The sequence below is a fragment of the Crinia signifera genome, chromosome 6 (genome assembly GCF_055691185.1).
Source record: "Crinia signifera chromosome 6, ASM5569118v1, whole genome shotgun sequence".
Lineage (NCBI taxonomy): Eukaryota > Metazoa > Chordata > Amphibia > Anura > Myobatrachidae > Crinia > Crinia signifera.
In genome coordinates this window covers 178,930,276-178,956,372 of record NC_139222.1, presented here as the reverse complement: position 1 = coordinate 178,956,372, position 26,097 = coordinate 178,930,276, and the positions used below count along the sequence as shown (strand labels likewise).

At 46.2% G+C, this 26,097-nt stretch overlaps 1 protein-coding gene and 1 non-coding gene across 3 annotated transcripts; both read right to left on the bottom strand.

Annotated features, from left to right (window-relative positions):
* Positions 1-6,809: 6,809 nt before the first annotated feature.
* Positions 6,810-6,916, bottom strand: LOC146012802 (U6 spliceosomal RNA). Its single transcript, XR_014445805.1, has one exon. It is a non-coding gene; the product is annotated as a U6 spliceosomal RNA (small nuclear RNA).
* Positions 6,917-9,908: 2,992 nt separating this feature from the next.
* TOB1 (transducer of ERBB2, 1) lies at positions 9,909-12,977 on the bottom strand. Of its 2 annotated transcripts, none has more exons than XM_083148285.1 (2): positions 12,829-12,977; positions 9,909-11,681 (listed from the first exon to the last, which is right to left on the bottom strand). In XM_083148285.1, the coding sequence occupies exon 2, from the start codon at positions 11,607-11,609 to the stop codon at positions 10,662-10,664; it is 948 nt and encodes a 315-aa protein (XP_083004411.1). In that variant the 5' UTR covers positions 11,610-11,681; positions 12,829-12,977; the 3' UTR covers positions 9,909-10,661. The 2 variants fall into 2 exon arrangements, with proteins under 2 accessions (XP_083004411.1, XP_083004413.1); XM_083148287.1 differs by lacking the exon at positions 12,829-12,977 and adding an exon at positions 12,609-12,783.
* Between the last annotated feature and the right edge of the window lie 13,120 nt (positions 12,978-26,097).

Sequence of the window (26,097 nt, the reverse complement as noted above, 5' to 3'; positions counted from 1 at the left end):
CTAATCAAATACCAGCATTTGTGGCTCTTTGGGGAGGGGACAGGGCTAAAATGACACATCATTTATTACCACCCCCTCCCTGAAAAGCTGCAAATCATAGCATTTAAAGGAAAGGGAGCTGGGTATATGGAGGGCAAGTCCCGCCCCCACATCCTGGAAAAGCTGCAGAAAGTCTCCTCTCTGGGCTTTTACTGGAGTAGAGAACATTAAGGTAGGCAAGTATGCTTTGAAATACTAACCCAGCTCCCAGTTCACTGCACATAAACATCACATACTTGCAAACGTCAATGACAGTATTATATGTATTACAGTATATAGCTTCCCTTCTGGACTCACAACATGGTGGGACTGCTATGCTATTATGGTGCCTGTCCTTGTGTTTCCCTCCTAGATCCCTATAGATTGTAAGATTGCAGCAGGGCTCTCCTACCTCCAAGTCTGTCTGTTGTCACTGTATACAATTGTACAGCGCAACGGATTCTGCTGCGCTATAAAAGAAACTGTAAATAAATAAATGACAGCGAGAACTGGATCATAAACCACTTTGCAGGGCCGGTAACAAAAACTGGTACAGATATATCTGCCCCCAACCCAGATTTTGATTACATTAAATGTGTTTTTATGATTAGAAGAATGAATAAAAAATATTCACTATGCAGTATAATAGGGTGCAACATTATGCGTTGTATGGTTCGCTGTGCTGCGTGATGTTACTTCACACATTAGTACTGGTAGTCAGATAGATGACCAGACCAAGGAAGGATTGTGGTCTGTGTAAGGTTCCTTCCAGGAACCCAGGTGGGCAGCCAGCACCTTCATAAAACCATTGCTAGGGCTGACCATTTTGGGTCGAGTCTCTGATTGTCTCTCTGCCATCTCATCTTGGATGTCTTGTCGCCAACTCAAACTCAATATTTCCAAAACGGAATTACTTATATTCCCGCCAACTAAGAACAGTTACCATCCTGACATCTCCATCGCTGTTGACAACTCGATAATCTACCCTACCCCACAAGCTCGTTGCTTAGGGGTCTTCCTCGACTCTGAACTGTCCTTTCTTCCGCACATTCAATCGGTCTCCAAATCATGTTACATGCATCTAAAAAACATATCCAAAATACGACCCTATCTCACACAAGACACTACCAAATCTCTTATACATGCACTCATTATATCCCGCATTGATTATTGCAATAGTCTCCTAACTGGTCTGCCCAAGAACAGACTCTCACCACTGCAATCAATTTTAAATGCTGCTGCCAGGCTGATCTTCCTTGCAAGACGCTCATCGTCTGCCGATCCGCTCTGCCAGTCCCTCCATTGGTTGCCTGTATATTACCATATTCAATATAAAACACTTCTACTTGCATATAAAGCTATTAACCATACTGCACCAGCATATATCTCTGCACTTATCACAAAATATCTCCCATCTTGACCACTACGCGTAGAGTGTCTTCTGATCTTCGTCTCTTCTGCACGGATCACTAGCTCCCATTCACTATTACAGGACTTTCATTGGGCTGCTCCCATCCTATGAAATGCCCTTCCACGCACATTAAGACACTCCACTAGTCTCCAAACTTTCAAGCGTTCCCTGAAAACTCACCTCTTCAGGCAAGCCTATCATATTTAAGTTCTACATGCATAACCCTCCAAGGCACTTCTGTATTATATAGCTTCCCTTCTGGACTTGTAACTGCTATGCTATTACTGGTGCCTGTCCTTGTGTTTCCCCCCTATATCCCTATAGATTGTAAGCTTGCAGCAGGGCCCTCCTACCTCCAAGTCTGTCTGTTGTTGCCCAGTTTGTCTTATTACTGTCTACTATTGTAAAGCGCAACGGAATCTGCTGCGCTATATAAGAAACTGTAAATAAATAATGCTTACAGCCCCTGAGCCTTTCAGGGCCTTGTGGCCCCTCATAAGGTTGGGGCCTTATATGAGGATCCCCCTGGTCCTGCCCCCCTCCTCCCTGCCACTTTGACAAAAGATTTTGTAAAAGGATTGATTGCGGCATTTTCCCAATTAACTGTAAAGTTGTAGAAACATGAATATTCCAGTGATTATTCTTGAAAGAAATACAGCAGGTAACATATGCAGTGTTCTCCCCACACTTTGAATTAACGGGGGGTCACTGTAGCTGTCCTTCTCCTACACCCAGCAGGAATTCACGGTCATGCACCATTTCCCACTTCATATGATTTTCACCTTTTGCACTCTGGCTTCCCACCTTGCACATACTCCATTTATATATAAAATCACTCAGGTTGTTTTGGGACATTATACTAATTTTTGTAAGAAATCTGAAAAATCTGTAATCTCCTTAAAATGTAAGTGTCCTCTGATAAGGATATAGTCATTAAGTCGACACCACTAGGACAACATCAAAAGGTTGACATTGGACGGGTCATTGTTCAGGTGGTATTTCATGCCCCACCATCCACTAGGGTGTGGTGGGAGAATAAAATAGCATGCTGAGTGCAGCAAGCCATGCGTGGGGACGCAGCGCATTTTATCCTGTGTTCATGTCGACATTTCGGTAAAAAAAAAAGTCAACTTTGACTATCAACCTAGACCCATGTCCATATCCCTCTGATATAATCACAGGTGTTCTACAGCAAACATCTGCTTTGCTTTCCATGTTAACCATTGCAATAGTATGAGCCATTGTAGTTTAGGTGCTACACATTGCACAATTTACAGGGAGAGGTATTGCCAGATCCCCTCCCATGAATAAGTACTGTTGCATTTGCTCCCCAATGACCATAGATTAGTGGTTCCCAACCCTGGTCCTCAAGTACCCCCAACAGTGCATGTTTTTCAGGTCACCTGGGAGGTGCACTCATTTAGACACATTTTAAAAAGATCCACATGTGGAGCTAATTATTTTGCCTGTGATTCTGTGTGGAGACATGAAAAAGAAGATTTTGGTACTTACCGATAAATCCTTTTCTCTGAATCAGCAGGAGCCACTGGAGTTAATACACTGGGTTTAGACTTGGGAATGCTGGGAGCTAGGCACACTAAATTTGTTTAGGAGAAGACTAGCTCCTCCCCTCTAATACCCATCAGCCCCAGTTAGAAATTTGACCAACTAGAGGAGATGGAGAACAGTGTAACATACATGCAACATCATGCAACACAAACACTCATAAAACCAGAAACATTGCCTCTCAAATGTCTTACAACACTAACCATAACGGGCAGGCGACACGAGCTGGGAGGGCGTCCAGTGGCTCCTGCTGATTCAGAGAAAAGGATTTATCGGTAAGTACCAAAATCTTCTTTTCTCATTCATGCAGCAGGAGCCACTGGAGTTAATACACTGGGGAGGTTCCAAAGACAGATCCCCGGGCGGGAGAGCTCAGAGGCGTCTGCAGAACCAGCCGGCCAAATGCCGCCGAAGATGAGGCAAAAGTGTCGAACTTACAAAATCAGACAAAGGTGTTTACCGAAGACCAGGTGGCCGCTCTGCAGAGTTGAGTTGCAGAGGCACCACGTCGTGCTCACGGACCTAGTAGAATGTCTTGTTACTGAAGAAGGTGAGGCCTACCCGCCTGGATGTAGGCCTGCCAAATAGTCATCCGAATCCATCTGGCGAGCGTCTGTTTTAAAGCCGGCCAACCGCGGTGGAAGGCATCGTACAAAACAAACAGACAATCAGATTTTCGGATGGAGGCAGTTCTAGTGACCTAGCCTCAGGGCGCGAACCACATTCAATGTCTGACAATTGGGAAAGTCAGCCTGAAGAAGAGGAACCACTAAGGGTTAGTTTACGTGAAATGAGGACATCACCCTAGGTAAGAAGGATGGATGAGTCCTAAGTTCTGCCCTGTCGTCATGGAAAATAAGGTAAGGCGGCTTATAAAACTGCGCACCCTATCCGATGCTAAGGCCCGGACAAGAAGAATTTTCAAACACAAAATTTTGAAGTCTACCTCTTCAAGAGGTTCAAAGGTGTGAGACTGAAGAAATTCCAACACTAAGTTAAGATCGCAAGGTGAAGTAGGAGGTACAAAAAAATAAAAAAATAAAAAAAGGAGGTTGTACCCCAAGCACTCCCTGAAAGAAGGTATGGATATCAGGAATGTAAGGCAGCTTCTGCAGATATTTAAACCCTTTAGAGAGCCCAGACACAAGTCTGCGTCCAATCCTCTCTGAAGAAACAACGATAGGCGAGCCAATTTGAAAAAGCAAAACGGCCAATGCTTGGACGCACACCAGCGTACGACCTCCAGATTCGATGATAATAAGTCACGGAGGACGGCTTCCTGGCTCGCAACATGGTGGGGATCACAGATTGAGGAATCCCTTACTTCTTCAAGACATCGGTTTCGACATCCACGCCGACACATGTAGCTGTGGGAGGTTCTGATGAGTGAACTGGCCCTAGAGGAGAAGGTCTGGTTGCAGCGGAAGCAGATACGGTTTGTCCGCGAGCAAGAGCTGAATGTATGAGAACCAGCTTCTGCGAGGTCAATGAGGAGCGATGAGACCCACGTGAGTACGTTCTAGCTTCAGTCTATTAAGAACTTGTCCTAGAAGAGGAATTGTTGGAAAGAGATAAACGAACCGGAACCCCCCTGGGATTGATAGAGCGTCTACCGCGATGGCATACGGATCTCTGGTCCTTGACACGTACCGTTGTAGTTGGTGGTTGTGGCGAGAGGCCATTAGGTCCACTTTGGGGAGTCCCCCAGCGGTGTATGAATTGCTGAAACACCTCTGGATGCAGATCCTGACGACTGAGAAAGTCGGCTTCCCAGTTGTCGACCCCTGGGATGTGAACTGCCCACAGTATGACCTGCATGCATACGTACCACCTGAGGATCTTGGAGGCCTCAGTTCTGGCCCTCCGACTCTGTGCCTACCTGACGGTTCACGTATGAGACGGCCGTCGCATTGTCCGTCTGAACCTTGATGGACTTGCCCTGCAAGAGACCCTGAGCTGCCACTAGTGCATTGAAAATCGCTCTTAGTTCCAACGCATTTATGGACAACCGACTTTCCAACGGTGTCCAACTGTCCTGCAAATGAAAGACCAGGACCACTACTCCCATGCCTCTCTGGCTGGCCTGACAGGCGGACAATCTGTGAATGGATAGGCGAGATCCCGACCATTGTCTGACGAGGTCCAGGTGAAATTGGCCTAAGGTCAGTGCCGGAAAGGGCGCAACCATCTACCCCAAGAGTTTAGTACAAATGTGTATCTGTACCCTCTTGGGTTGAAGGGCTCGGCGAACCAGATCCTGGATGGCTAAGATCTCTTCGTTAGGTAAGAAGACACTCTGTACCCTTTTGCCCAACCAGAGCCCGAGAAAGAGGATCCTCTGGAATGAAGTGAGGGAGGATTCCCTGAAACTCAGAATTCATCCATGTGAAGTGAGAGTCTCTGCCGTTAACCGGGCAAGCCTTTGTAGGACTGAAGGAGACGGCGTCTTGATGAGCAGGTCGTCCAAGTAGGGAATGAAGGTGACTCCTTGCTGTCGAAGCGAGGCAATCATTACAGACAGGACCTTGGTAAATACCCTGGGAGCTGAAGATAATCCAAATGGCAGGGCCCAGAATTTATAATGATCCCTGCCTATGGCAAAGCGTAGAAAAGCCTGATGAGGTTTCTAGCCCGGCCCCCCCTCAGGTTGGCAGTGTGCAGCCACCATAGTAGAGATAGGAGCACGTAGGTCCTTGATGTCCACTCCCCTGGCTCTAGAGACGCTATCCCCGAATGGATGGACTCAATCTTGAATGAGAGATAGAAAACAAAAAGATTCGGTGGCCTGAGTTTTAGGATGAGCCGAAAGGATCTGTCCGGCTTCGGGACTACCAAGAGGCTGAAATTGAAGCCCCGACCTCTTTCGATTCTTGGGATCGGAATGATGACCTGCGCCTCCAGAAGAGAGCAGACTGCATGTAGTAAGGCTGTCCTGAGAGACCGGACGCCCCGTGGTTACAAACAGATTTGGAGGGGATTGAACAAACTGAATCTTGTAACCCTCTGATACTACTTGTCGAATCCAGCGATCCACGGATATGGTGAGCCACTGGGTTCGAAAATCCAGTAAACGCACCCCCACTTGCGGTCTGCCTACAAATGCCGGGAGACCGCCATGGCACAGGCTTCTGGGGCTTTAGGCTCCTGACGATGGGCTGTGGCCTAAGCTCGAGGAGTTGTTGAGGTCAAAAGGACTGGAACGATGTTCCAGAATATTGTCTGCGAGCTGGCAGAGGAGCCGACGGTAAAAAAAAAAACTGACTTGCCTCCCACGGCCTGAGAAATGCATTTGTCCAATTCTGGACCGAAAAGTATGTCCCCTGAAACTAGGAGACATTACACCTCCCCCTTAGATTCAGCTTGCCATGATCTCAGCCAAAGAGCTTGGCGTGCTAAGACCACATTACCGAAATGCTGGAGGAATTGAGAGCGATGTCCCTGGATGCATCTCTCCAGAACGGTCTGTTCAGCCCCCTTTAGCAGTGGTCTTGTTGACCCACGCTTAATCTATGGCTGGGCGCAGCAGCGTCCCCACTGCCGTATAGATGGTCTGAGAGTAGCTTCGAGCTTTCTGCCCGAGGGATCCTTGAGCGAAGAAGCCCCTGGAACTGGAAAAATAGTTTTCTTCGAAAACCTGGAAACCGACGCATCTACAGCCGGAGGAGTTTTCCATTTTTTCCATGTTCGTAGGAAGAAAAGGAAAAATAGCCCCACGGGGAGAATATACAAACTCAGCACAGTTAGGGCCATGGTGGGAATCGAACCCATGACCACAGTGCTGTGAGGCAGTAATGGGAACCATTACACCATCCGGGCTGTTATGGAACGCTTCACGAATTTGCGTGTCCTCCTTGCGCAGGGGCCATGCTAATCTTCTCTGTATCCTTCTGATTTTAGTATATGTGCTGCCGAAGCAGGCACCTATCCTTTGCGGACAGGTCATATTCCTGTGGCGCCGGTATAGGACCCTCAGGCAAATTGAGTACCTGTCTTTCCGCTACAACAAGAGCCCCACTCCAAAAGGGAGTGGGCTCTGTCTCCAAGGGCAACTACTGTACCTCTTCCCATTCCCCGTCCTCGGCCTCATACTGAGGCTCTTATAGTGGCCATAAAAGGCCTCTTTAGACGGACGGCTGGCAGCCTCTGAGCCGCTGTCAAGGAAAAGGGCTAAAGTCTCTACTAATTTAGAGAGATCAAATGCCCCCCCTTTTTCAGCCCTGCGACTTTCTGCTAAATCCTCAGAGAACTGAGGAAATAGCCCCCCCTGGGGGGGAGGGGAAGAAGTATCCTGCGTCGCAGGAGGGCCTACTATGCACATTTGACACATAGTGGCCTTGCCCCCTGGTGTGTACAGGGTCAATTTAACACCACAGTTAAAGCAGGAAAAAAAAAAAAACACTTTAAGATGGTTTAGTGTTTGACCTGCCCGTCATTTTTAGTGTCCCTGACCATTAACTAAAAGGACACACCAAATCACTCCCTCACAAACACACAACAGGACAGCTATAAGTGGACTGTAGGGCACCAGAGAGGAAGATGCTTAGAAAAGCAGTTACAAAAAAAATAACATACATATATATGTATATATATACCCTATATATCCCTAGAGCCTGCAATCAGCCAGGGAGTGAAGGGTTAACAGGTGCAGGTTAAACCTGACATGAAGCTGTGTGCCTATATAAAATAGGGGAACAGCAGTACTTCAGTCCACACTGACCTGCGTGTTAGGAGAGTGTTTAGCCATGTTGGGCCGCGCCATGCCCGCCTCCGCTGTTACATAGTGATTCCCCGCAACCCCACCAGTCCCCCACCGCTTAAGCGCTGTAATCCAACATGGCGCCGCCGCGAGGGGAGAGCGCGCGCAGACCACGCTTACCCCACACCACGGGTCACAGCCCGTCTGCTGACCAGGAGCAGTGCCCTGTTTAGTGTCAAAAAAGGGTCCAGCACTGCAGCGGCGCGGCTCTACCCTGCAAAACGGCGCACAGAACACACACGCAGGGAGGGAGAAGGAGCAGGGCGCAGGGATCGGATGAGAGTGTACTCACCCCCGGAGGCTGCTTGAGGGATGTATGACGGTCCCTTTGATAGAGGGACCGCAGGAACACCGAAGGTCTGGGCAGAGGCCTTTAGCAGAGGCCCTGACCGACTTGCCTGAATGAAATCCAGGGGCGCCTGTCAGCTCCCGGACCCAAGCTTTTGATATAAGCTGGGAAGGGAGAGAGCATTAAAAAAATAAAAATAAAAACCTATTTGTGCTAAGTGACCTGCAGGAGCAGGAAAACTGTGACTAGCTCCCTTGGGCACAAATTTCTAACTGGGGCTGATGGGTATTAGAGGGGAGGAGCTAGTCTTCTCCTAAACAAATTTAGTGTGCCTAGCTCCCAGCATTCCCAAGTCTAAACCCAGTGTATTAACTCCAGTGGCTCCTGCTGCATGAATGAGAAAATGTGCACTCTTGGGGGTACTTGAGGACCAGTGTTGGGAACCACTGCCATAAATGCACAGAAGGTCTACAGCAGAGGTAGCCAACTCCGGTCCGAGAGCTACCAACAGGTCAAATTTTCCAGGTCTCCTCACAGAATCAGAAGTGAAGTATTTAGCTCCACCTGTGGATCTTTTCAAATGTTTTGCACCTGTGCGGTGAGCTGGAAACCGTGAACTGTTGGACTGGAGTTGGCTACCCCTGGTCTACAGCATGAAGTAAAGTGTGCCCTGATACTGTTACTTTAGCTTACATGTTGATTGGATGGGATCTTATAGCACCTGACTGCATTGAGGCAATGACCAGTTTAGGGGGACCAAAAATATCTTACAGAACTTTGTAGTGCCCAACAGAATAATGCGTCCTTGAGAGAATACATTTCTTCTCCCAGCCTGTTGGAGGTTGCAAGAAGAAATGTGCAAATGTTCCCACAGATCAAGAAGCCACTGGCAAACCAGCCAAGGAACCTTTAGGGCTATTTCACACACTCCGGCTCCTGCTGGTAGGCGAAACCCTGCTCGGCAAAGAGCCGTGCCACACACCGTAGTTAATTGACACAAACGTGTCCATTCACATGGGACGGCCCAGCCGCCGGATCCCACCACTGGACGGGACGGCTGCCGGGCTGTGGCCATCCCCACCATTGTAAACGGCTGTGTGCGGCACGGCTTTCTGGGTGCGTGGGGTTTCGCCGCCCGGCAGGAGCGTGTGACATAGCATACATACATAGCATACAAGCATACATACATTTAAAAAAAAAAACAAAAAAAAAAAACCACACCCAACACTCTTAGCGTTTCGTAAAAGCCGAAACATCGCTATGGACACCTTCTCTACTCTAATGCATCAAATCCATAATTTGGGAAACCCTAAAATTTACAATAGATACTAGCCATTTGTTGACCATGAATGTTGCATTGAACATTCGTAAAAATATTTTGTGAGTCCCAAAGTGCTTCAGAAACTTCATACTAGGAAAATAAGGCAACCATTAAAGCATAGGCTCATATTATAACTGGTCGTTTCAGAGCAAGCATTGTAATGTATTGCTATACTCACATTTTACAACCATACAAATTGATAATGTCCCTTATTTTCAGATACGCTGAATTTTCTGGCCAGCCTACTGAGCCTTCTATAAACTTTCACTTTATAAAAAGTGAATCAGCAGTTTTATGTAGTCAGCTTTCTATGCTATTAATCCTGAATACAGGCAGAGTGCTGATGCATTGGTCTGTAGACTATGAATGGATGTAAAACCCATTCAGAACACTGGCAGCAGCAGCAAGTTCCATTGTGTTATCTGGACCCTTCCTGCATAAACAAGTACATGACCAAAACCTAGAAATCTACCATGAATAGATGTAGAACGGTCACTCACACAGATTATAAATACCACCACTCATTAACAAGAAGAAAACACTTAAGTTTATTTTAAAAAAATGTTTTTAATACAAACTAAATATAAACTATTTCAGCTCTTAACATGTAAGACACTGACTTTATACTTTAACATTTCTTTTATCAAGTATTGCACAATTTAGATACAAAAAAGTTACAATTACATATCTCCATCTTATATAGCAAAAATCTTATTTTGTAACAGAAAATACAACTCTGAAATTACAGTTATCCCTCTATATTATAAGGTACAGTGAGGAATAATCAGATAAACTTTTTGAACAACTGGTGTTTCAAGAACTTTACAGTTTAAGGAAAAAAAATAAAAAAAATAAAATAAAACTCTACATAAAGCTGCTGAAGGAATCACAGATCCGTAAAAATCTTGAAATGTATAATGTAAATATATTTATATATAAAACAAACAGAGTTGGAAAAGTTAATCCCCTTTTTTACATTTAACAATATAATTTCACATCCACCTTCCAGACATGTAGGTGAGTGGGGTATTCCAAGCTTTGTGTGCATACTTTATACATACCAATTTTTCCAATTTAGAAAAAATAATTAGCTTCTTAATACTGTAAGAGGCAATATTCCTTAAAAATGTAGTCAACACAAAGTAGGTTTGCACTTATTCTGGGGAAAAAAAGCTCTATGTGCTTATGCAACCAACCTTTAATGTATGAAGGCTACAAGCTGAGGAAATAAGGAATAAAATCATCACCTTGGGTTCATGCAGCTTGTACAATACTTTGGATATACAGGTCCTATTAGCTTTTAGTTAGCCATAACCGGCTGGAATTGCTGGTTAGTATACTGCACATTGTTCAGGCTGAAGCTTAATCCATCCACCAGCGATTTCTCGTTGAGACCACCGTAAGACGCAAACATGTCAAAGGCATTACTGTATGGTAGTGGGCCGAGGCTTAGAGAGTTGTCAGACCTTCCTTCATCTTGTATACCAGGGAAGATAAATTCCTTAGCATTTGGAGAGAGGGCAGAAGTCTTCTGCTGGAGATTAGTGAGGCCAAGGCCGTAGAGAGAGTGCATGGAGGATGACATACTGCTGCTCTGCTTTAACAAGTTATTGACATTGAAGTTGAACTGGGTTGGTGAGGACCGTGCTATCTTATTACGAGTGTTGCTCTTCATTTTGGTAGAGCCAAACTTGGTGGCAGCAAAAGTGGCAGTTGTAAAGGTTAAAGGCTGATTAGCTCTAGGCATAAATGTTGGACTTACTGTAGCAGAGTCACCAAAAGGAGGCGATGGGGAGCTGGATACAGGAGAAGATTGGTCAGTAATTGGCATGAATGCCTGGGCCTCTGGATTAAAACTGTTCTTAATTTCTTTATCCAGTTCTGAGCCATTCTCATTGGAGTCATCAACATAGAGTACTTTTACTTGTCCCTTCTCACCAATCTGGTAGGAGACTTCTGATGGATCAATCCATACATTAAGGTCCTGAGGAAGGTTCCTGCGGATATCATCGATGTCCAGCCCACTCTCATTGGCTGCTTGCTCAATGACAGGCTCAACCTTTTCTCCTACATGTATGCACCTAAACCCTGATCCTTTGTAAGGTCTATCAGGATACCAGTGGCCTTCATACTTTCTCTTCAGTAATCTTTCCAGTTCTTCTCCAAAAATGTTGACTCGTCTCCGTGGCAGTTTGTTATAGAGATATGAAATGATAAAATTTAATGCTACTTGAATTTCAAGCTGCATATCGGTCTTAAGTCTTGACAAATATAAAGACACTGTCAAAATGGTAGAGGGAATGTATGCGCAACTTTTTTCCTGCAAAAATATAGGAGAAAAAAAAAAGTTATACAAATAAATTGGGGAAAAAAAAAAAAAATAGAAGTAAAAGTTCTGTTTACAACTATAGTTCAACCTACAAGACACACAATGGTCTAGTACATACTGTAGAAAGTCACTGAGTGCATAAAGTCAATATTTGTCTGGCACACTAGTTCCAGGCAAATGTTTCTAGGTATGCATGCATGCAGTATAAACATTATAGATCACAAGACCACAGAGTTCACTGGGTTAACATCTGCCACCTGTAAGTATCAAGGCTCCACATGTTTAGATTCTAAACCTTTTTTTTTTTTTTTTACTGCAGTCATGAAGTACAATCCCTCCCCTCATAATGTAACAATCTTTCAAAGGTAGAAGGCGACCTTTACACATTTGCTAAGTCAGCAAGGGTGGAGTAAGTATCATAACAAAAACTACTTAATAGAACTTGCCAAATTATATATTGGGCTGGAACACACCCTTGCCAGTATTCTACTTAAAAAGGGGGGGGATCAGCTCCCACAAGCTGGAGAGTGGGTGTGTGGAAATATATATTTTCAGAAACACAAATAGGTTATGTCATTGCTTAGTCTAGGGTCACCAATTGGAGTAAGACAAGCCCCAACAAGCCCTGCCAGACACATGCTGAGTTTTCTAGTTCTACCTGGAGCAACTGGATCTCTACAGAGGAATTAGACATGCAGAAACCAATTGTAGGCCACAATGTCATGTTGAATAATAATAACTTTACAACTAAAAATCAATACCCAGGTACAACATAGGGAATGCCTGTGCATGCACTATACATACAGCACACTAGTGTAGCTGATGGAAACTGATCCGTCAATAGTAACACTAATGACACACTGGACGACCATACACACGCACACGCTACGTGACAGCTCCCCTGCTCCCCATACTCACCTACCCCAGCCACCTCCCAGATTTCTTATACACCCCACATTACGCGTCAGGCCTCCCGTAAGGCGAAGTACACCCACAGGCCCGACTGAGGATTCGCCTTAATCTAGCCGATGATACATGCATGACACGAAGGTATGTAGCGTTTTCCACACGTATGTCACTCACGTACTGTGCCCAGACGCCACTGAACACAGACAGCGACTTGCAGGACCGAGCTTACCGTGGAAAGCACCGCCGTCCGAGGGGATTCTGTATGTGACCCTGCCCCCTCTCCGACCGACGTACTTCAATTCCAGCCTGTCAGGTAGATTATTTATATGGAGTCTCCGCCATTCTGAGAACCAGGGGCGGGCAAGAGTGTGCTATTAGCCAATTGAAGAGCGACAGTCGTAAAGTAGAGCTTTGCTATTGGTTAATATAGGTGTCAGTTTAGAGGGAGGAGGAGTGACGTGGAATCATTGGATAAATGCCGCCTTGTGATTAGTGGCCACGTCCACCAATAATTTAAAGTGTTGTTAAATGTGGGTCAGGCAGTGGCAGCTCATTGGGTTTTTGGACAGTCACTCACCGAATACATGAAGGCTCTATTTATAGGAGTGCTGCCAACTGCAATGGGGCTGTCCGTGATCCGTGTGACGTCATGTGTGGCCATGTTACTTATAGATTTACGTACAGGGTATACCACCACCCCTCCCATCACATGTACACGTATTTACCACTACGGTATTCCTCCACATGTAGACGTCTATACCACTCAGTGGTATAGACGTCTACATATATATATATATATATATATATATATATATATATATCATACCTCCCAACATTATCCTCTCCAGGAGGGACACAATGCTCTGCTCCTGGGCTTCCCTGGTAATGTATGATTGCTATCATCTATGGTGATCTAGGTATGGTGTTTTGCTTCGCTCGCCACAATCACTTTACTTTACTAAAGGTAATGGATGGTGGTATGGACCCAGTGTAGTGCGGGTTATGCTACATAAGGTATGGAGCCGTATGCTGTGGCCACAATGATGAGGACATACTATATCGAGCTGTAACCCTGTACACGTATATACATCTACTAGGTGATAAATCGCTCCCTTTTCACACCGTCATAGGGGGCTACGCCCCATAAAATTTACAAATAAAGGTTTTTTTTAAATTATGTTCCTATTTTGGTGAATTGTGTGTGAGGGTGGGTGGTGTGGGTTAGGGGTATGTTGGGTTATGGATTTTGTTGGAGTGCTGTAAGTTTAGGTAGGTGTAAATTGCATGCGTTGGTGGTAGAGTGCAGGGTTGCCTACCCTCCTGGAATGGCGGGGAGGATCCCGAAAATCGGGTCCTCCTCCCGGCCCCCCGGAAAAGTGGGCAACCCTCCCAGATCTGGGGGACCCCCACGCCACCCCCCGATTGCAGTGTCTTCCCCCATACCTCTGGGTTTAAATGCGGCAATCCGCTGGTCTCAGAGGAGGAGGCGGAGCTAAAATGTCCACATCGCGTCATTTTAGCCCCGCCCTCTCCACATAGATACGTGAATTGGGGTTTTTAACATCCTGGGGGCGGGGCTTAATGATGTAACGCTCCAGCCCCACCCTCCAAAACTGCAGCTGGAAGTCTCCTCTCCGGGCTTCTCCCGGAGAGGAGACAGAAAAAGTCGGCAACCCTGGTATAGTGGTGGAAAGAGAGTGTATGTGTGGTATTAGTTTTGGGTGGGGGGTGGATTGTGGTAGCATTAAGGGTTGTTATTTGTTGTGCTGCAGGCTAGGTAGCATATGTACAGAGTGTAGGCGTTGTTACAATAGTGTCCAAAAGTTACCTGTGAGCCGTTGGTGGTATAGTGGGCAGTGTTGTCTCTTGTTGGGTGCCGGGCTGGCGTCGGTGGAGAGGCAGGTGTGAGGGGAGTGGGAGCTTAGTGTGCACGACAGGTGGTGGTGTCAGGCATCGGGCACAGTAGTATCGCGGCTGGAGGGGGTGTCAGTCATCGGGTGCAGGGTCAAGGCGCCTGTGGTGGTGTGAGCGGACAAGGATGGCGGCAGGAGGATGCAGCGGGCGCACAGGGCTGCACTGTGTGTGCGGAGCGTGCTGAGGTGGCACTGGGAGTTCCCGCGAGAGTGGGATAGTGCTGACTTAAACGTGTGGGGCGTGCGCGAGATCCCGCGAGACAGGGGTGAGTGCAGGTGCCGGGGCAGAGTGATAAAGTTATATATGTGCCTACATGTGTCTGTGGGTATTATAGGTGTGTGGTATTGCGGGGGGTGTAGTGCAGGCAGGCAGGGGCCAATATGTGTGTATTATCTCTTATATGTTTGGCTACATGTGTGTGTGTGTGTGTGTGTGTGTGTGTATTATGTGTGGTGTGCGTGTATAAGGCTGGGTGGGGGGGTGGAGTTTCATGTGTGACCGCGCCCAGCGTTATAGACACACTCTCAGGATGATTGAGACATGTAGCCTAAAATATAAGAGATTGGGTGTAACATCAAACAATTGATGGGTATATACCTGTACTAACTCAATATAACACCACAACATGTGTGTGTACATATATTATTGAATATACACCACTTGTACGCATATAAATAACTATGGAGTATAACAACATATACACATACCATATGCGTATAGAATTCCAGGGAATTGGGCAGGCAGCAGACATCCTGATATGCCAGCTGTCCGCCTCCCTCCCCCCCACAAACGCATCAGCATGTGTACGGCCAGCGTTTTCATGGGAACGCCCATGAAACACTGGGCGTTCACATATCCCAGGCTGGCACCCCACGTCCCTCTTCACCCCCTGCTCGAAAGGCTAGGAGTGTGCACTCCGCAAACATACTTTTCGCCAAGTTTGCACACTCCTAGTGTATACACGTGCAGAAATGCTGCTGCGCATACGCAAAAACAGCGGTCCCAGTGCAAATTCGTGCCCGAGCGAGTCAACCAGAATAAGGGTCCATATACAAACATATACCTCTACTGAGTATAACACCATAGCATGTATATAAATAATATACCATAGCACCTCCCAACTTTTCACAACCTTGTGGGACAAATTCTCCAGAGCACGCCCAAAATCATACTCTCCAACACAACCCATTTATTAGGTACAAAATACTCTGGTGAAACACCCTTCCCATCAATGAAGTAGTTCAACACAGGTGATGGCATTCATACATTAAGAGGGAAGTCTAGAAGCAGAGCATTTTGTATCTAATGGAACGGGTCATGTTTTAGGGCATGCAAAATCAGGGGGCATGGCCTATGATTGCGGCACCTCTGCAAGACAATGCCTCATTTTTGTCGCTGTGGGGCCATGGCCAGCTCTCTATAGGTTGCTGGCATGCCCACTGTCTCTATCTCCCAGTGAAAAGACTGCTAAGCAGAGCAGCGAGGGACGGAGGGTCTCCCAACTGTCCCTCTCCACAATGGGACACTGTTGGCAGCAGGACATTCACAAAAAAGTGTGAATGTCCCATGAAAATGGGGTTAGTTGGGAGGTACTGTATGAATATACCTCTTCCAAGTATAACACAATATATGCACACACATACTGTATACTTCAAGTGGGTATAACGCCACACCGTGTACATTTGCACTTCTTGGTCAAAAAGTTCATAACACATGAACACCGCACCTATATATGCATGCTGAGATATTGCAAAACTACGACTTTATTATATATAGTTGGTCCCCACCTTTCTACCTTAACGACTCTGCACTTCAAACTTCACAGTAACAGGAGTTGACCTGGACAGCAGTAGCAGGGCAGAAATTTGACAAGTGATAAGTTAAATGTCAAAGAGTTCATCAATATGACCCCATCTATTGGCTGCATGCTTTATTTTATGCACTTTTTAGCAATGGGTGTGGCAGAAATAGCAAAGTGTAGTCCACATATTTTTGGTCATGCAGTGAATATATCTTTCCTAACTATAATCACGATTCAAAAAAGAATATCCAAGAGGGATATCAAGAAGTCTCCCAGGTGGGGCACAGCCTTCTGGTTCAATGTGATATCTCAGTTAAAACTGAATTTTAATGTTTAAAAGAAGAGGTCTGTTTCAATCAGACCTAAATAACATTGGACAAAGACACAACAACATCAAACATATATCAAATTCCCACTCATTTTTGAAATATGGGAAATAAATAAGTCACTGTTTGTGAGAAAGCAGTGAAATATCAGCTTTTCTGTCTGTTAAAGAATCTGAGTATGAAGGGGAATATTTAGTAAAACCTGTGAGGGTTAATGAAACAACTTCATACTAATAAATCAGACAACTTGCCTCAAAGTTTCTATATGATAATGTCATGTAACAATGTAATTATTTACTAACATCTAGTCAATACAATGTAGCTGCTATGAGAGTTTCAGAGAAAGATAATAAAGAAGATAAGAAATTATACTTGAGATGAATATTACTCAAAAGAGTGGCTGCTACCTGCGCATGTGATGAAGTTCAGTGAATGCACAGTTGAGCGGAACCTATGAGTGTCACAAGTATAGGGATAGGGAAAAAGAGAGGTTTCTGCTGTTGCCAAGGGTAACCGATCAGACCCTCTTGTGTATACAACAGTGCAGAGTCAGAGTTGGCACCTCTGGAAATGAGAGAACCAAATTTAGTAAGAGTAGTAGATAGGTGAAATATCAATCACTATGTTTCCCTAGTGTATGCTGCTGCCCATTGTATACAGTAATAACTGTAGTGAACAATGGGTGAGCGATGACACTCTGGTAGTGAGATATATAGAAAAGTGTTAGGGGTGCGTTTTGGCATGCGGTCCTCAAATGTCCCCAGTTTAAACCCTGTTGTCCAAAATTGACATTGCAGGGAGAACAACACAGGTTCAAAGGTGCACCACTGGGATGCCATTTGCAGGAAAAAGGTAGAACAGAAGTGGGAATTTGATATATGTTTGATGTTGTTGTGTCTTTGTCCAATGTTATTTAGGTCTGATTGAAACAGACCTCTTCTTTTAAACATTAAAATTCAGTTTTAACTGAGATATCACATCGAACAAGAAGGCTGTGCCCCACCCGGGAGACTTCTTGATATCCCTCTTGGATATTCTTTTTTGAATCTACTTACCCTACTCCCAGGGAGCCCCTCCACAACCTTATAAAAAATTATTTAGCCATTTTGTTGTACGGAGCATGCCTTCATACCTTATGACAAATTAATCCTGTGCCCCAGGCCCATCTCCCTTTTTCCCCCCTTTCCCCAAACCATTATCTAACTATAATCACATCATATTTGCTGACAATCTGGCTGCCTATTCCAAGAGGAAGCAGTCAAGTTGGCACAGGGGGATGTGTAAAGGGATATATGATTGTGTTTTGGGATGGAGACGGGGGAGTGACAGTGAGATTGTGTAATCATGACCTCATCTCTGCTACATAGTGAAGCAAGAGATGGGGCCATGATAATGCGATTCAGCTCGACTAGTATCATCGGCACCACCCTGCTGCAAGGGATATGCATGCTACTCCTAGTGGGTGCAGGGGCTTGGCAACTGGCCAGTAAACTTGCAATCTTTTCCCGGGTGGCTGGGAGCTCCACCCAATTATATACATATATACAGTACCTCTAATCAGTCATACACACTTATTTCCATGTATACACAGGGCATTACCATTAGGCAGCTGCCTAGGGTGCTGGGATCTGAGAGGGGTGCCACAGAGTCTGCCTATCACAAAATTAAGGCTATCTATGAGGAAGACATTCTTGTAATTAATGCAGGTGGCAGCTGTAGAATTTGTAAGACTCCACTTCCACACTTTCACTTGAGGGGCTGGAAAGTGGGTATTGGTGGCAAAGTCAAGTTGGGGGTAGTCATTAAATTTACATTTTGCCTAAGGTGCCGAGAAAGCCTTAAGGTGCCCATACATGGTGCGATTATGGGCTGGATTGCATCGCATGCATTTTGCACGTGATGCGATCAGAAGGCAGTACAAAAAGTATGTGCAGCACATACTTTTTGTACTGTGCGATGCTATTGGCCCATGTATGGGCACTTTTACATCAGCCCTGTGTAAACATATCAATATGTATTCTTCTGCTGAGTATAACACCCTTTCAGTTTGCTGCTGTGTCTGCTTTGAGCTCCAGTATCCACAAGGAAATTTGGCCACACACACAAGGCTTAGCCACACACCCCTAGGACCAGCAGGGCCGCCACTAGTAATTTTGGGACCCGGGACTGACCTTCAGTCCGGGCCCTCCCCCCCCCCCCCCCGCACTCGCACCCCCGCCCCCCTTCCCCGGAACTGACCTTAATTCACACTTACTTACCTAGCTGCGGCATCCCACGTCTTTGTGTCCTAGGCTCGGTGCTCTGCAGACTGCACTGTGTATCGTGCATGCCTGGCTGGGGGGCTGCCGGGGGGGGAGGCGGGGGTCGAGGTGTCACTGTGGGCAGCTGCCCGGGCCCCTCCAGAGCTGGGGCCCAGGACAGCTGTACCCACAGCTCCCCCCTGTCGGTGGCCCTAAGGACCAGGAATATAAGCTCATGTAAGCAGTGGTGGCTCCTACCTTATGGTAGGAGAGGGGCTGCCGCTGGCTGCGATGCCAGCACCCCCCCTGCCATCGCCGCTCCTCTTGGTCCCTGCAGCAGCGATCCTGGTGCCTGTACAATGATGACAGGTGTTGGGACCTCTATACTGCGCATGCGGCCAGCTTCTAAGGGCTGCTTCGGCAACAGTCCATAGAAGTGAAATCACATCAGATTTTATGGGCTGCCGCGCAGCAGCCCATACTGGGATCTTGGAGAGAATGAAACACCTCACAATGGGACGGCCTTGGGTGACTGGCAGGTCAAACTTCCAATAGGATGTCCTGCCATGCACAGTGAAGCCAGTGCAGGCTTACAGACTTTGTCTGGCTTCACTACAATAGCGAATTTTACCTGGGGGGCTGCATGTAAGTAATATCTGTATAACCGGATTTGGTTTCTATCACTCTAATCATACCTCCCAACATTTGTGACTCGCTAATCAGGACACTCCGAAAAGGGGGAGTGACCTATGGAAAGGGATGTGGCCTTGCAGATGTCACTTTCTCAGGCCACACCCCCGTTTTTCGCCCCTCTGCATCGCTGAATAGATGCTGTTCCCTTCAGCCTGGGGGACTCCCAACTGCGCCCCTCCCAGCCACGGGACAATGGCGTCTCAGGGCGGAATGCTGGAACGCCCTTATAATTATATTATATCTGACAATATTTATACTTGCAAACTTTATAAAAAAAAAATATACATGACATTCCTTTTCTTTGTGGAAAACGTAGAAACAATTGAGTCCACTTTGTATGAAGCTGCACAACAGCATGAAAGCAGATGAGCAATTCCGTACAAAAATGCAAACGCAGCACGAGCAGAGGCGTAGCGAGGGCGGTGCCGGTGGAGCACCAGCTCCGGGCGCAGGGGACTATCATGGCGCCGGAGCTGTGCCGGCACCGCCAGCTCGCCCGCTCACCTGCGCTCTCTATGCCGCGCCACGCCGCCATCTGCCCCGCTAGCTCCCGGCTCCCCGCTGTGTCCAGGAGACGCGGTGCTATTTAAAATTCACGTCTCCCGCTGGATCGCGCTAGCCAATAGGCGCTTGCGGTCCAGCAGCCAATCAACTGGGGGCTGCTGGACCGCGAGCGCCCATTGGCCAGCGCGGTCCAGCGGGAGATGTGAATTTTAAATAGCAGTGCATGTCTCCGTCCCAGCGCATAGGCGTGCGCACGGGGGTTGCCGGGGTTGCACACCCCCCCCCCCACACGATTGCAGCCAGGGCACTGGCTTTTAACCTTATCTCCGGGGGGGGGGGGGAGGGGGAGGGGGAGAGGACGGGGACTGACTAGCCGCAGCCCAGAGCCTCACCATGAAGGGGGGAGAAAAGGGAGAGGACCCACTGCGTGCTGACGCCTTTGCTGGACAGAAATGCTCCGCACAGAGAGGAGGAGCCGCTGACATTGTGTGATGAAGGAGAGAAACTAATGGTGAGCATCCCAGCATCTGTTTGTCTTTGCCCCCCTCCCAACTCTTCCCTCTGTCTATGCTGCCCCTCCATCCATCTGTGCTCCCCCCTCCCCTCGTCCATCTTTCTATCTATGTTGTTCTATCTGTCCATCTTTGCGCCCCCCCCCCCCCCGTCTGTCCTGCGCCGTATAATATGTAATGGGCATTACAGTGTGTCAACTAATGTGTAATGTGCATCATGTGTGTCAAATAATGTGTAATGGGCACCACAGTGTGTGGCATATGTAATGGGCATCACCATGTGTTGTATAATGGGCATCATGGTCTGAGGCGTAATGTGTAAGTAAGTAAGTAAGTAAGTAAGTTTTATTTATATAGCGCACTTTCTCCAACAGGACTCAAGGCGCTTTACAGACAATAAAAATAACAATGCACATACTGCAATACAAAGGGTTATCAGTACAAGGAACAGGCAACAATGGCAGTACAAATGTACATCACACATACAGATATGCACAAGACGCATTCTAATAAGGGACACGGACATGGGGAACATATTTACCGAGCTGTGCAGTACCCAGGCAGCCATTCAGCGGCGCCACATGGTGATTGCACAGCCAGTAACAGTACTGATATATATAAACTAGATGTACTCTAATGAGGAGCACAGACATGGGGACCATATAATTACTGAGCTGTGCAGCACCCAGTCAGCCAATCAGCGGCGCCACATGGTGATTGCACAGCCAGCTAGGTAGCCAGTAACAGTACTGATATATATACTAGATGTACTCTAATGAGGGTCACAGACATGGGGAACATATCATTACTGAGCTGTGCAGCACCCAGGCAGCCAATCAGCGGCGCCACATGGTGATTGCACCAGCCAGTACTGTACATATAGAACACAAAAGAACAGTACAGGGTACACAGAACTAGTCATAACACAATTAAAGCACAATTCTTAGTACACAATACAGCTGAGATATAAGGAAGTGAATGAGAATAGATGCAGGTATAGATTGTAGATGAGTAAGAGAGCTGTAGTTGAGATATAAGGAAGTGAATGAGAATAGATGCAGGTATAGATTGTAGATGAGTAAGAGAGCTGTAGTTGAAATACAAAAAGAGTGCAGTGAGAACAGGAGGGAGGAGGGGCGCAACATCTAATGGGCATCACGGTGTGAGGCATAATGTGTAATGGGCATCAAGGTGTAAGGCGCAACGTGTAATTGGCATCACAGTGTGAGGCGCAGCGTGTAATACGCATTATGTGTGGCAAAATGTATAATGGGCATTATGGCATGTGGTATACTATGTAATGTCTGTGTGACGTTTAATAGGCATTACGGTTTGTTATATAGTATGTAATGGGCATCAAGTGTGACTTATGTGTAATTGGCAATACAGCATGTGGCTTTATGTGCAATGGGCATTACTGTGTGTGGTATAATGTTAGGCCGCGTCTCCTTTTTGCCACGCAAGAGCCCCGCCTACTACAAATCGGGGGGGGGGGGGGGCGCGAAACATGCCCTTGCTCCGGGCACCGTGGCACCTAGCTACACCGCTGAGCACGAGGTGTCTGTAGAGGTGCTGTGTCTGAGAATGCAGCCTTCTATCACTATCACAACCATCATGCCCAACGGTCTGACTCGTGATGGCAGCAGAATTCTGTCTAATAAGCTGAAAATTACTCAGACTGTCTGTAGGACCTGTGCAGCTGGGCCTGGGAAGTCTGTGCCAGACTTGCAGACCCTAGGCCCCCAAACACTGGAGCCGGCCAAGGGTAGACTGCAAGCAATGATTATGTCACACTTGGTCTTTTGCCTGTACAGACGATATAAAAATATCAGATTTGTAGGGAAACCATCAGGTTTCCCTACAAATCTAAATTGTGCCCTATGTATGCATAAGCAATATTTTATACTTGTCAGCATAATTTGCTTTTATGACATGTAATTAATAACAATTTTATCATAAAATATGTTACCTCAAATTTGGTCTATTGCAAATATAATATTAGAAAACTAGCTAAAAAAAATCAATCAGGTTTTTTTTTTTTTTTCAGATTTTCGTATGGGGTTATATTAACTTCTAGTAAATGTAAGCCTTTGTTTCCAGATATACACAGCTAGGCAGAGACATAGGTAGACATATGATAGCCTGACTAAAGACTTGTGACATTAATGTGTTCATGATACTCCCAGAATGCTAACGTAGGCAGTTGCCTCTTACTCCTATTCCTAGAGCCAGCACTGACTGCTATATCTATATTTGGACTGTGGGTCCATTGATATTTCAATTTGAAGATCAGCTGTAAGTACAGTTTAGATGAAGAATACACCAATACGTTGCTTACTAAATGATAGTTTTTCACTGAAATTTGGTTTATAATAATAACCAATATACAAATGTGCTTAAAAACAAAACAAAAAAAAACTAAACAGGAAAATTTCATGCATGGAATAGAATGGTTAAGGACATGGATAACAAACTGAAGTACCTTTACAAATTCCTCTGCCACTTCCTAGTCCATACCATTAGCATTATTGTATTAAGCCAACACATTGGCATACTTGCTTTCCAAATCTGGGTATATCCATGAGAATCCCACATCTTAGAGGGCTCCTGAAAAAATGGGCCTTGTTCTAGATCACTCTTTCTGACAAAATCCTTCTTAGATGGACAAAACATGTGCACTGCAGGGGGGCAGATGTAACATGTGCAGAGAGAATTAGATTTGGGTGGGGTTTTACTACAAAGTGAGATCTATATTGCAGTGTAAAAATAAAGCAGCCCGTATTTACCCTTCACAGAAACAAAATAACTCACCCAAATCTAATTCTCTCTGCACATTTTACATCTGCCCCCCCTGCAGTGCACATGGTTTTCTTCCATCTAAGAAGGATTTTGTCAGAAAGAGTGAACTAGAATAAGGCCCAATGGCCCAGCCTCCTGCATGCCACATACAGTACTTCTTGAAATGAAGTAGGCATCTGGGGGAATTCGATGATGGGGGTTGCATTGAATAATGGCTCTGCCCTCACTGTGAAATGCTGTGAATGCAGCTTTGAATAGCTGGAAGTGTAGCCACCATGAAGCTATTATTGTGTCACCCCTACATTTCCCAGAGTGGGTTTTTAAACACCGAAAAGCAAGAGCAAAAGCAGGATTTATGTAAGGGGGTCTCCAAATGTTTGATTTTAGGGTTTTTGTTACCAGCCTGTGAAGGATGCATACTTAGCATGTAACAAAGCTACGCTCTCCCCCCTCTCTGGTAAGTGGGAAACCACTTACAAGATGCTCTCTCTGGTGCGATGATTGGGCTAATGTGGCAGGTGCTTTTTTTGGACAAAGACACCCACTGTCAGCTTCTCAGATCCGCCACTTGCATAACAGAGATGCAGCATCGAACCTCCGGTACAGGGACTGCAACCAGCTCTGGGAGATTTGTGTAGCCGTCTGAAGGGTTGGGAGTGGTACCCGGTTTGGGGGAGCTTCCCGTAAATTCCAGGAGAGTAGCCAAGTATGTTGCAGCAGCAAAATCATTAGCTAACTGCACAAACATCAGCTTTAGTTTTATGTCCACCTCTGAATCAGGCCCAAAGTGTCTCAGTGGTATGTGCTCAGCTGGCATCCTGACTACCACCAAGAGACTGGCGGCAGAATCTTGGCAGCAATTAGAATGTCGGGATGCCGATGATAAGTGTACCGGTTAGCTCTACCATCAGGCTTGGGAAGGGGGGGGGGGGGTTAGCTTTAGGCATTATGGGGGGAACTTAATGTTAGGCTGCATGGGGGGGGGTAGTGAAGGTTAGGGTAAGGCTGCAGGGAGGAGGGGAAGGTTTAGGTGGTGAGGGGTAGGGTTAGGCTGCAGGGAGGTGGGGAAGGTTTAGGTGGTGAGAGTTAGGGTTAGGCACTAGTTGGGAGAGTTATGGTCAGGATGTAGGGGGAGGGTTAGGGGGGCAAGGGAAAGGTAAGTATACTTACTGTACCTGACCCCTTTTGGGATTCCCTCCTTCAGGATGTTGACATGGGTATTCTGAATGTTCATCCATATGTATTCCATCTGGGAGATATCATGTATGCAGTTTCCTTAGTGGTCAGATCAGGGGTTCCCAATCTTTATCTAATCACGGCACCCTAGAGTATCAGAATTTTTCCAAGGCACCCCTAGGCCCCCAAAAATATATATCAAATTAAGTAGATTGTGTTTATATGTGCTGCTTAGGTTCAGTTATGTGGTAAAGGGCAGGATTTGGTTCTGATTGTACACATTTTATGATTGGCAGCCACCAGCACTGGTTTTGTCCAGAAATAATTAATCATAAATAATTTAAATTGGTCCTGGATGACCAACTCGAGGCACCCCTGCAAATGTCCCGAGGCACCCCAGGGAGCCTAGGTGCAACCACTGGGCCAGATAATGGTGTTTATTCAATGCTGATCAGATGAGCTATGATGGCAAGTAGTGCCTATTGCTCGCCGTCATAGCCCACCCTATAACCCCTGCACTCGCCGTTTCCACCTCGTTATTTCTAAAAAGCGAGGTGGAAACGGCTTGTGTGGCCATCAAAACAGTGAGGCTCGCAGCTATATGCAGCGGGCTCTCTGCATTAGCCGAGAACCTCGCCGTTCAGAGGACGGTGAGGATTCCCCCAGAACAATCACTAAACATTTTATTATGACATACTTTCTAAACAGATTCATACACTATATTATATATAAAACAAATCCCTTCCTGGACTCCCATTCATTGTATATATGTATGTACAGATTTCAGTCAAGTTAAGACATGCCATCTTGGTTATATTAAGGTTATTCAGATCTTTATCACTAAGTTATATAAAACTGCACAGCTGTTAGAACTCTCCTTATCTCCTTACTATTATTTTATACCGATAGTAAATAATATGGTTTATAATTTCAGACTATTGCTGCAGGAAGACTGGGATCTGGCCAGCAATCCGTCGTTCAGGATGCCGGCAGTCGGAATATCGACACCGGAATCGCAACATAGCTTAGAGGGCCGGTGATGGAGCTCTGAAACCGATGCCAGGTGCTGGTGCCAGACTTCCTACTGTTGGCAAGATGAACGGGTTAGGCACTAATGTGATGCCATGGGGTGGTTCTGCTGGGCTGGCCTGGGGGGCCCTGTGCCCTGGACCTGTCCCAGAGTAGTGTTAGGGACTTGTCCTATTGAGGTAACCTGGATGCGGTGGACAAGCCCATACTAATGGCCATTACTATGCTAATAACCTCAAATGCAATATAGCAAGATATTAAAAGGTCTAGCATATATATTTAGTGTGCACCTGCAAACTCCTCCTCCTGCTTGCTGCACTACAAGTCTCAGCAGGTAGCACCTCATATGTCCAGGGTGTGCAGTTTAGGGCCCCTCCCCCTATGATTGAAGTCAGGCTGCGGGGGGGGGGGGGGGTTTAAGGTTAGGTGCTAGAATGAGAGAAGGTCAAGGTTAGGCTGGGGTGGTCTAGGGGGGGGGAGGGGTTGTGTCATAAGGGAGTGGAG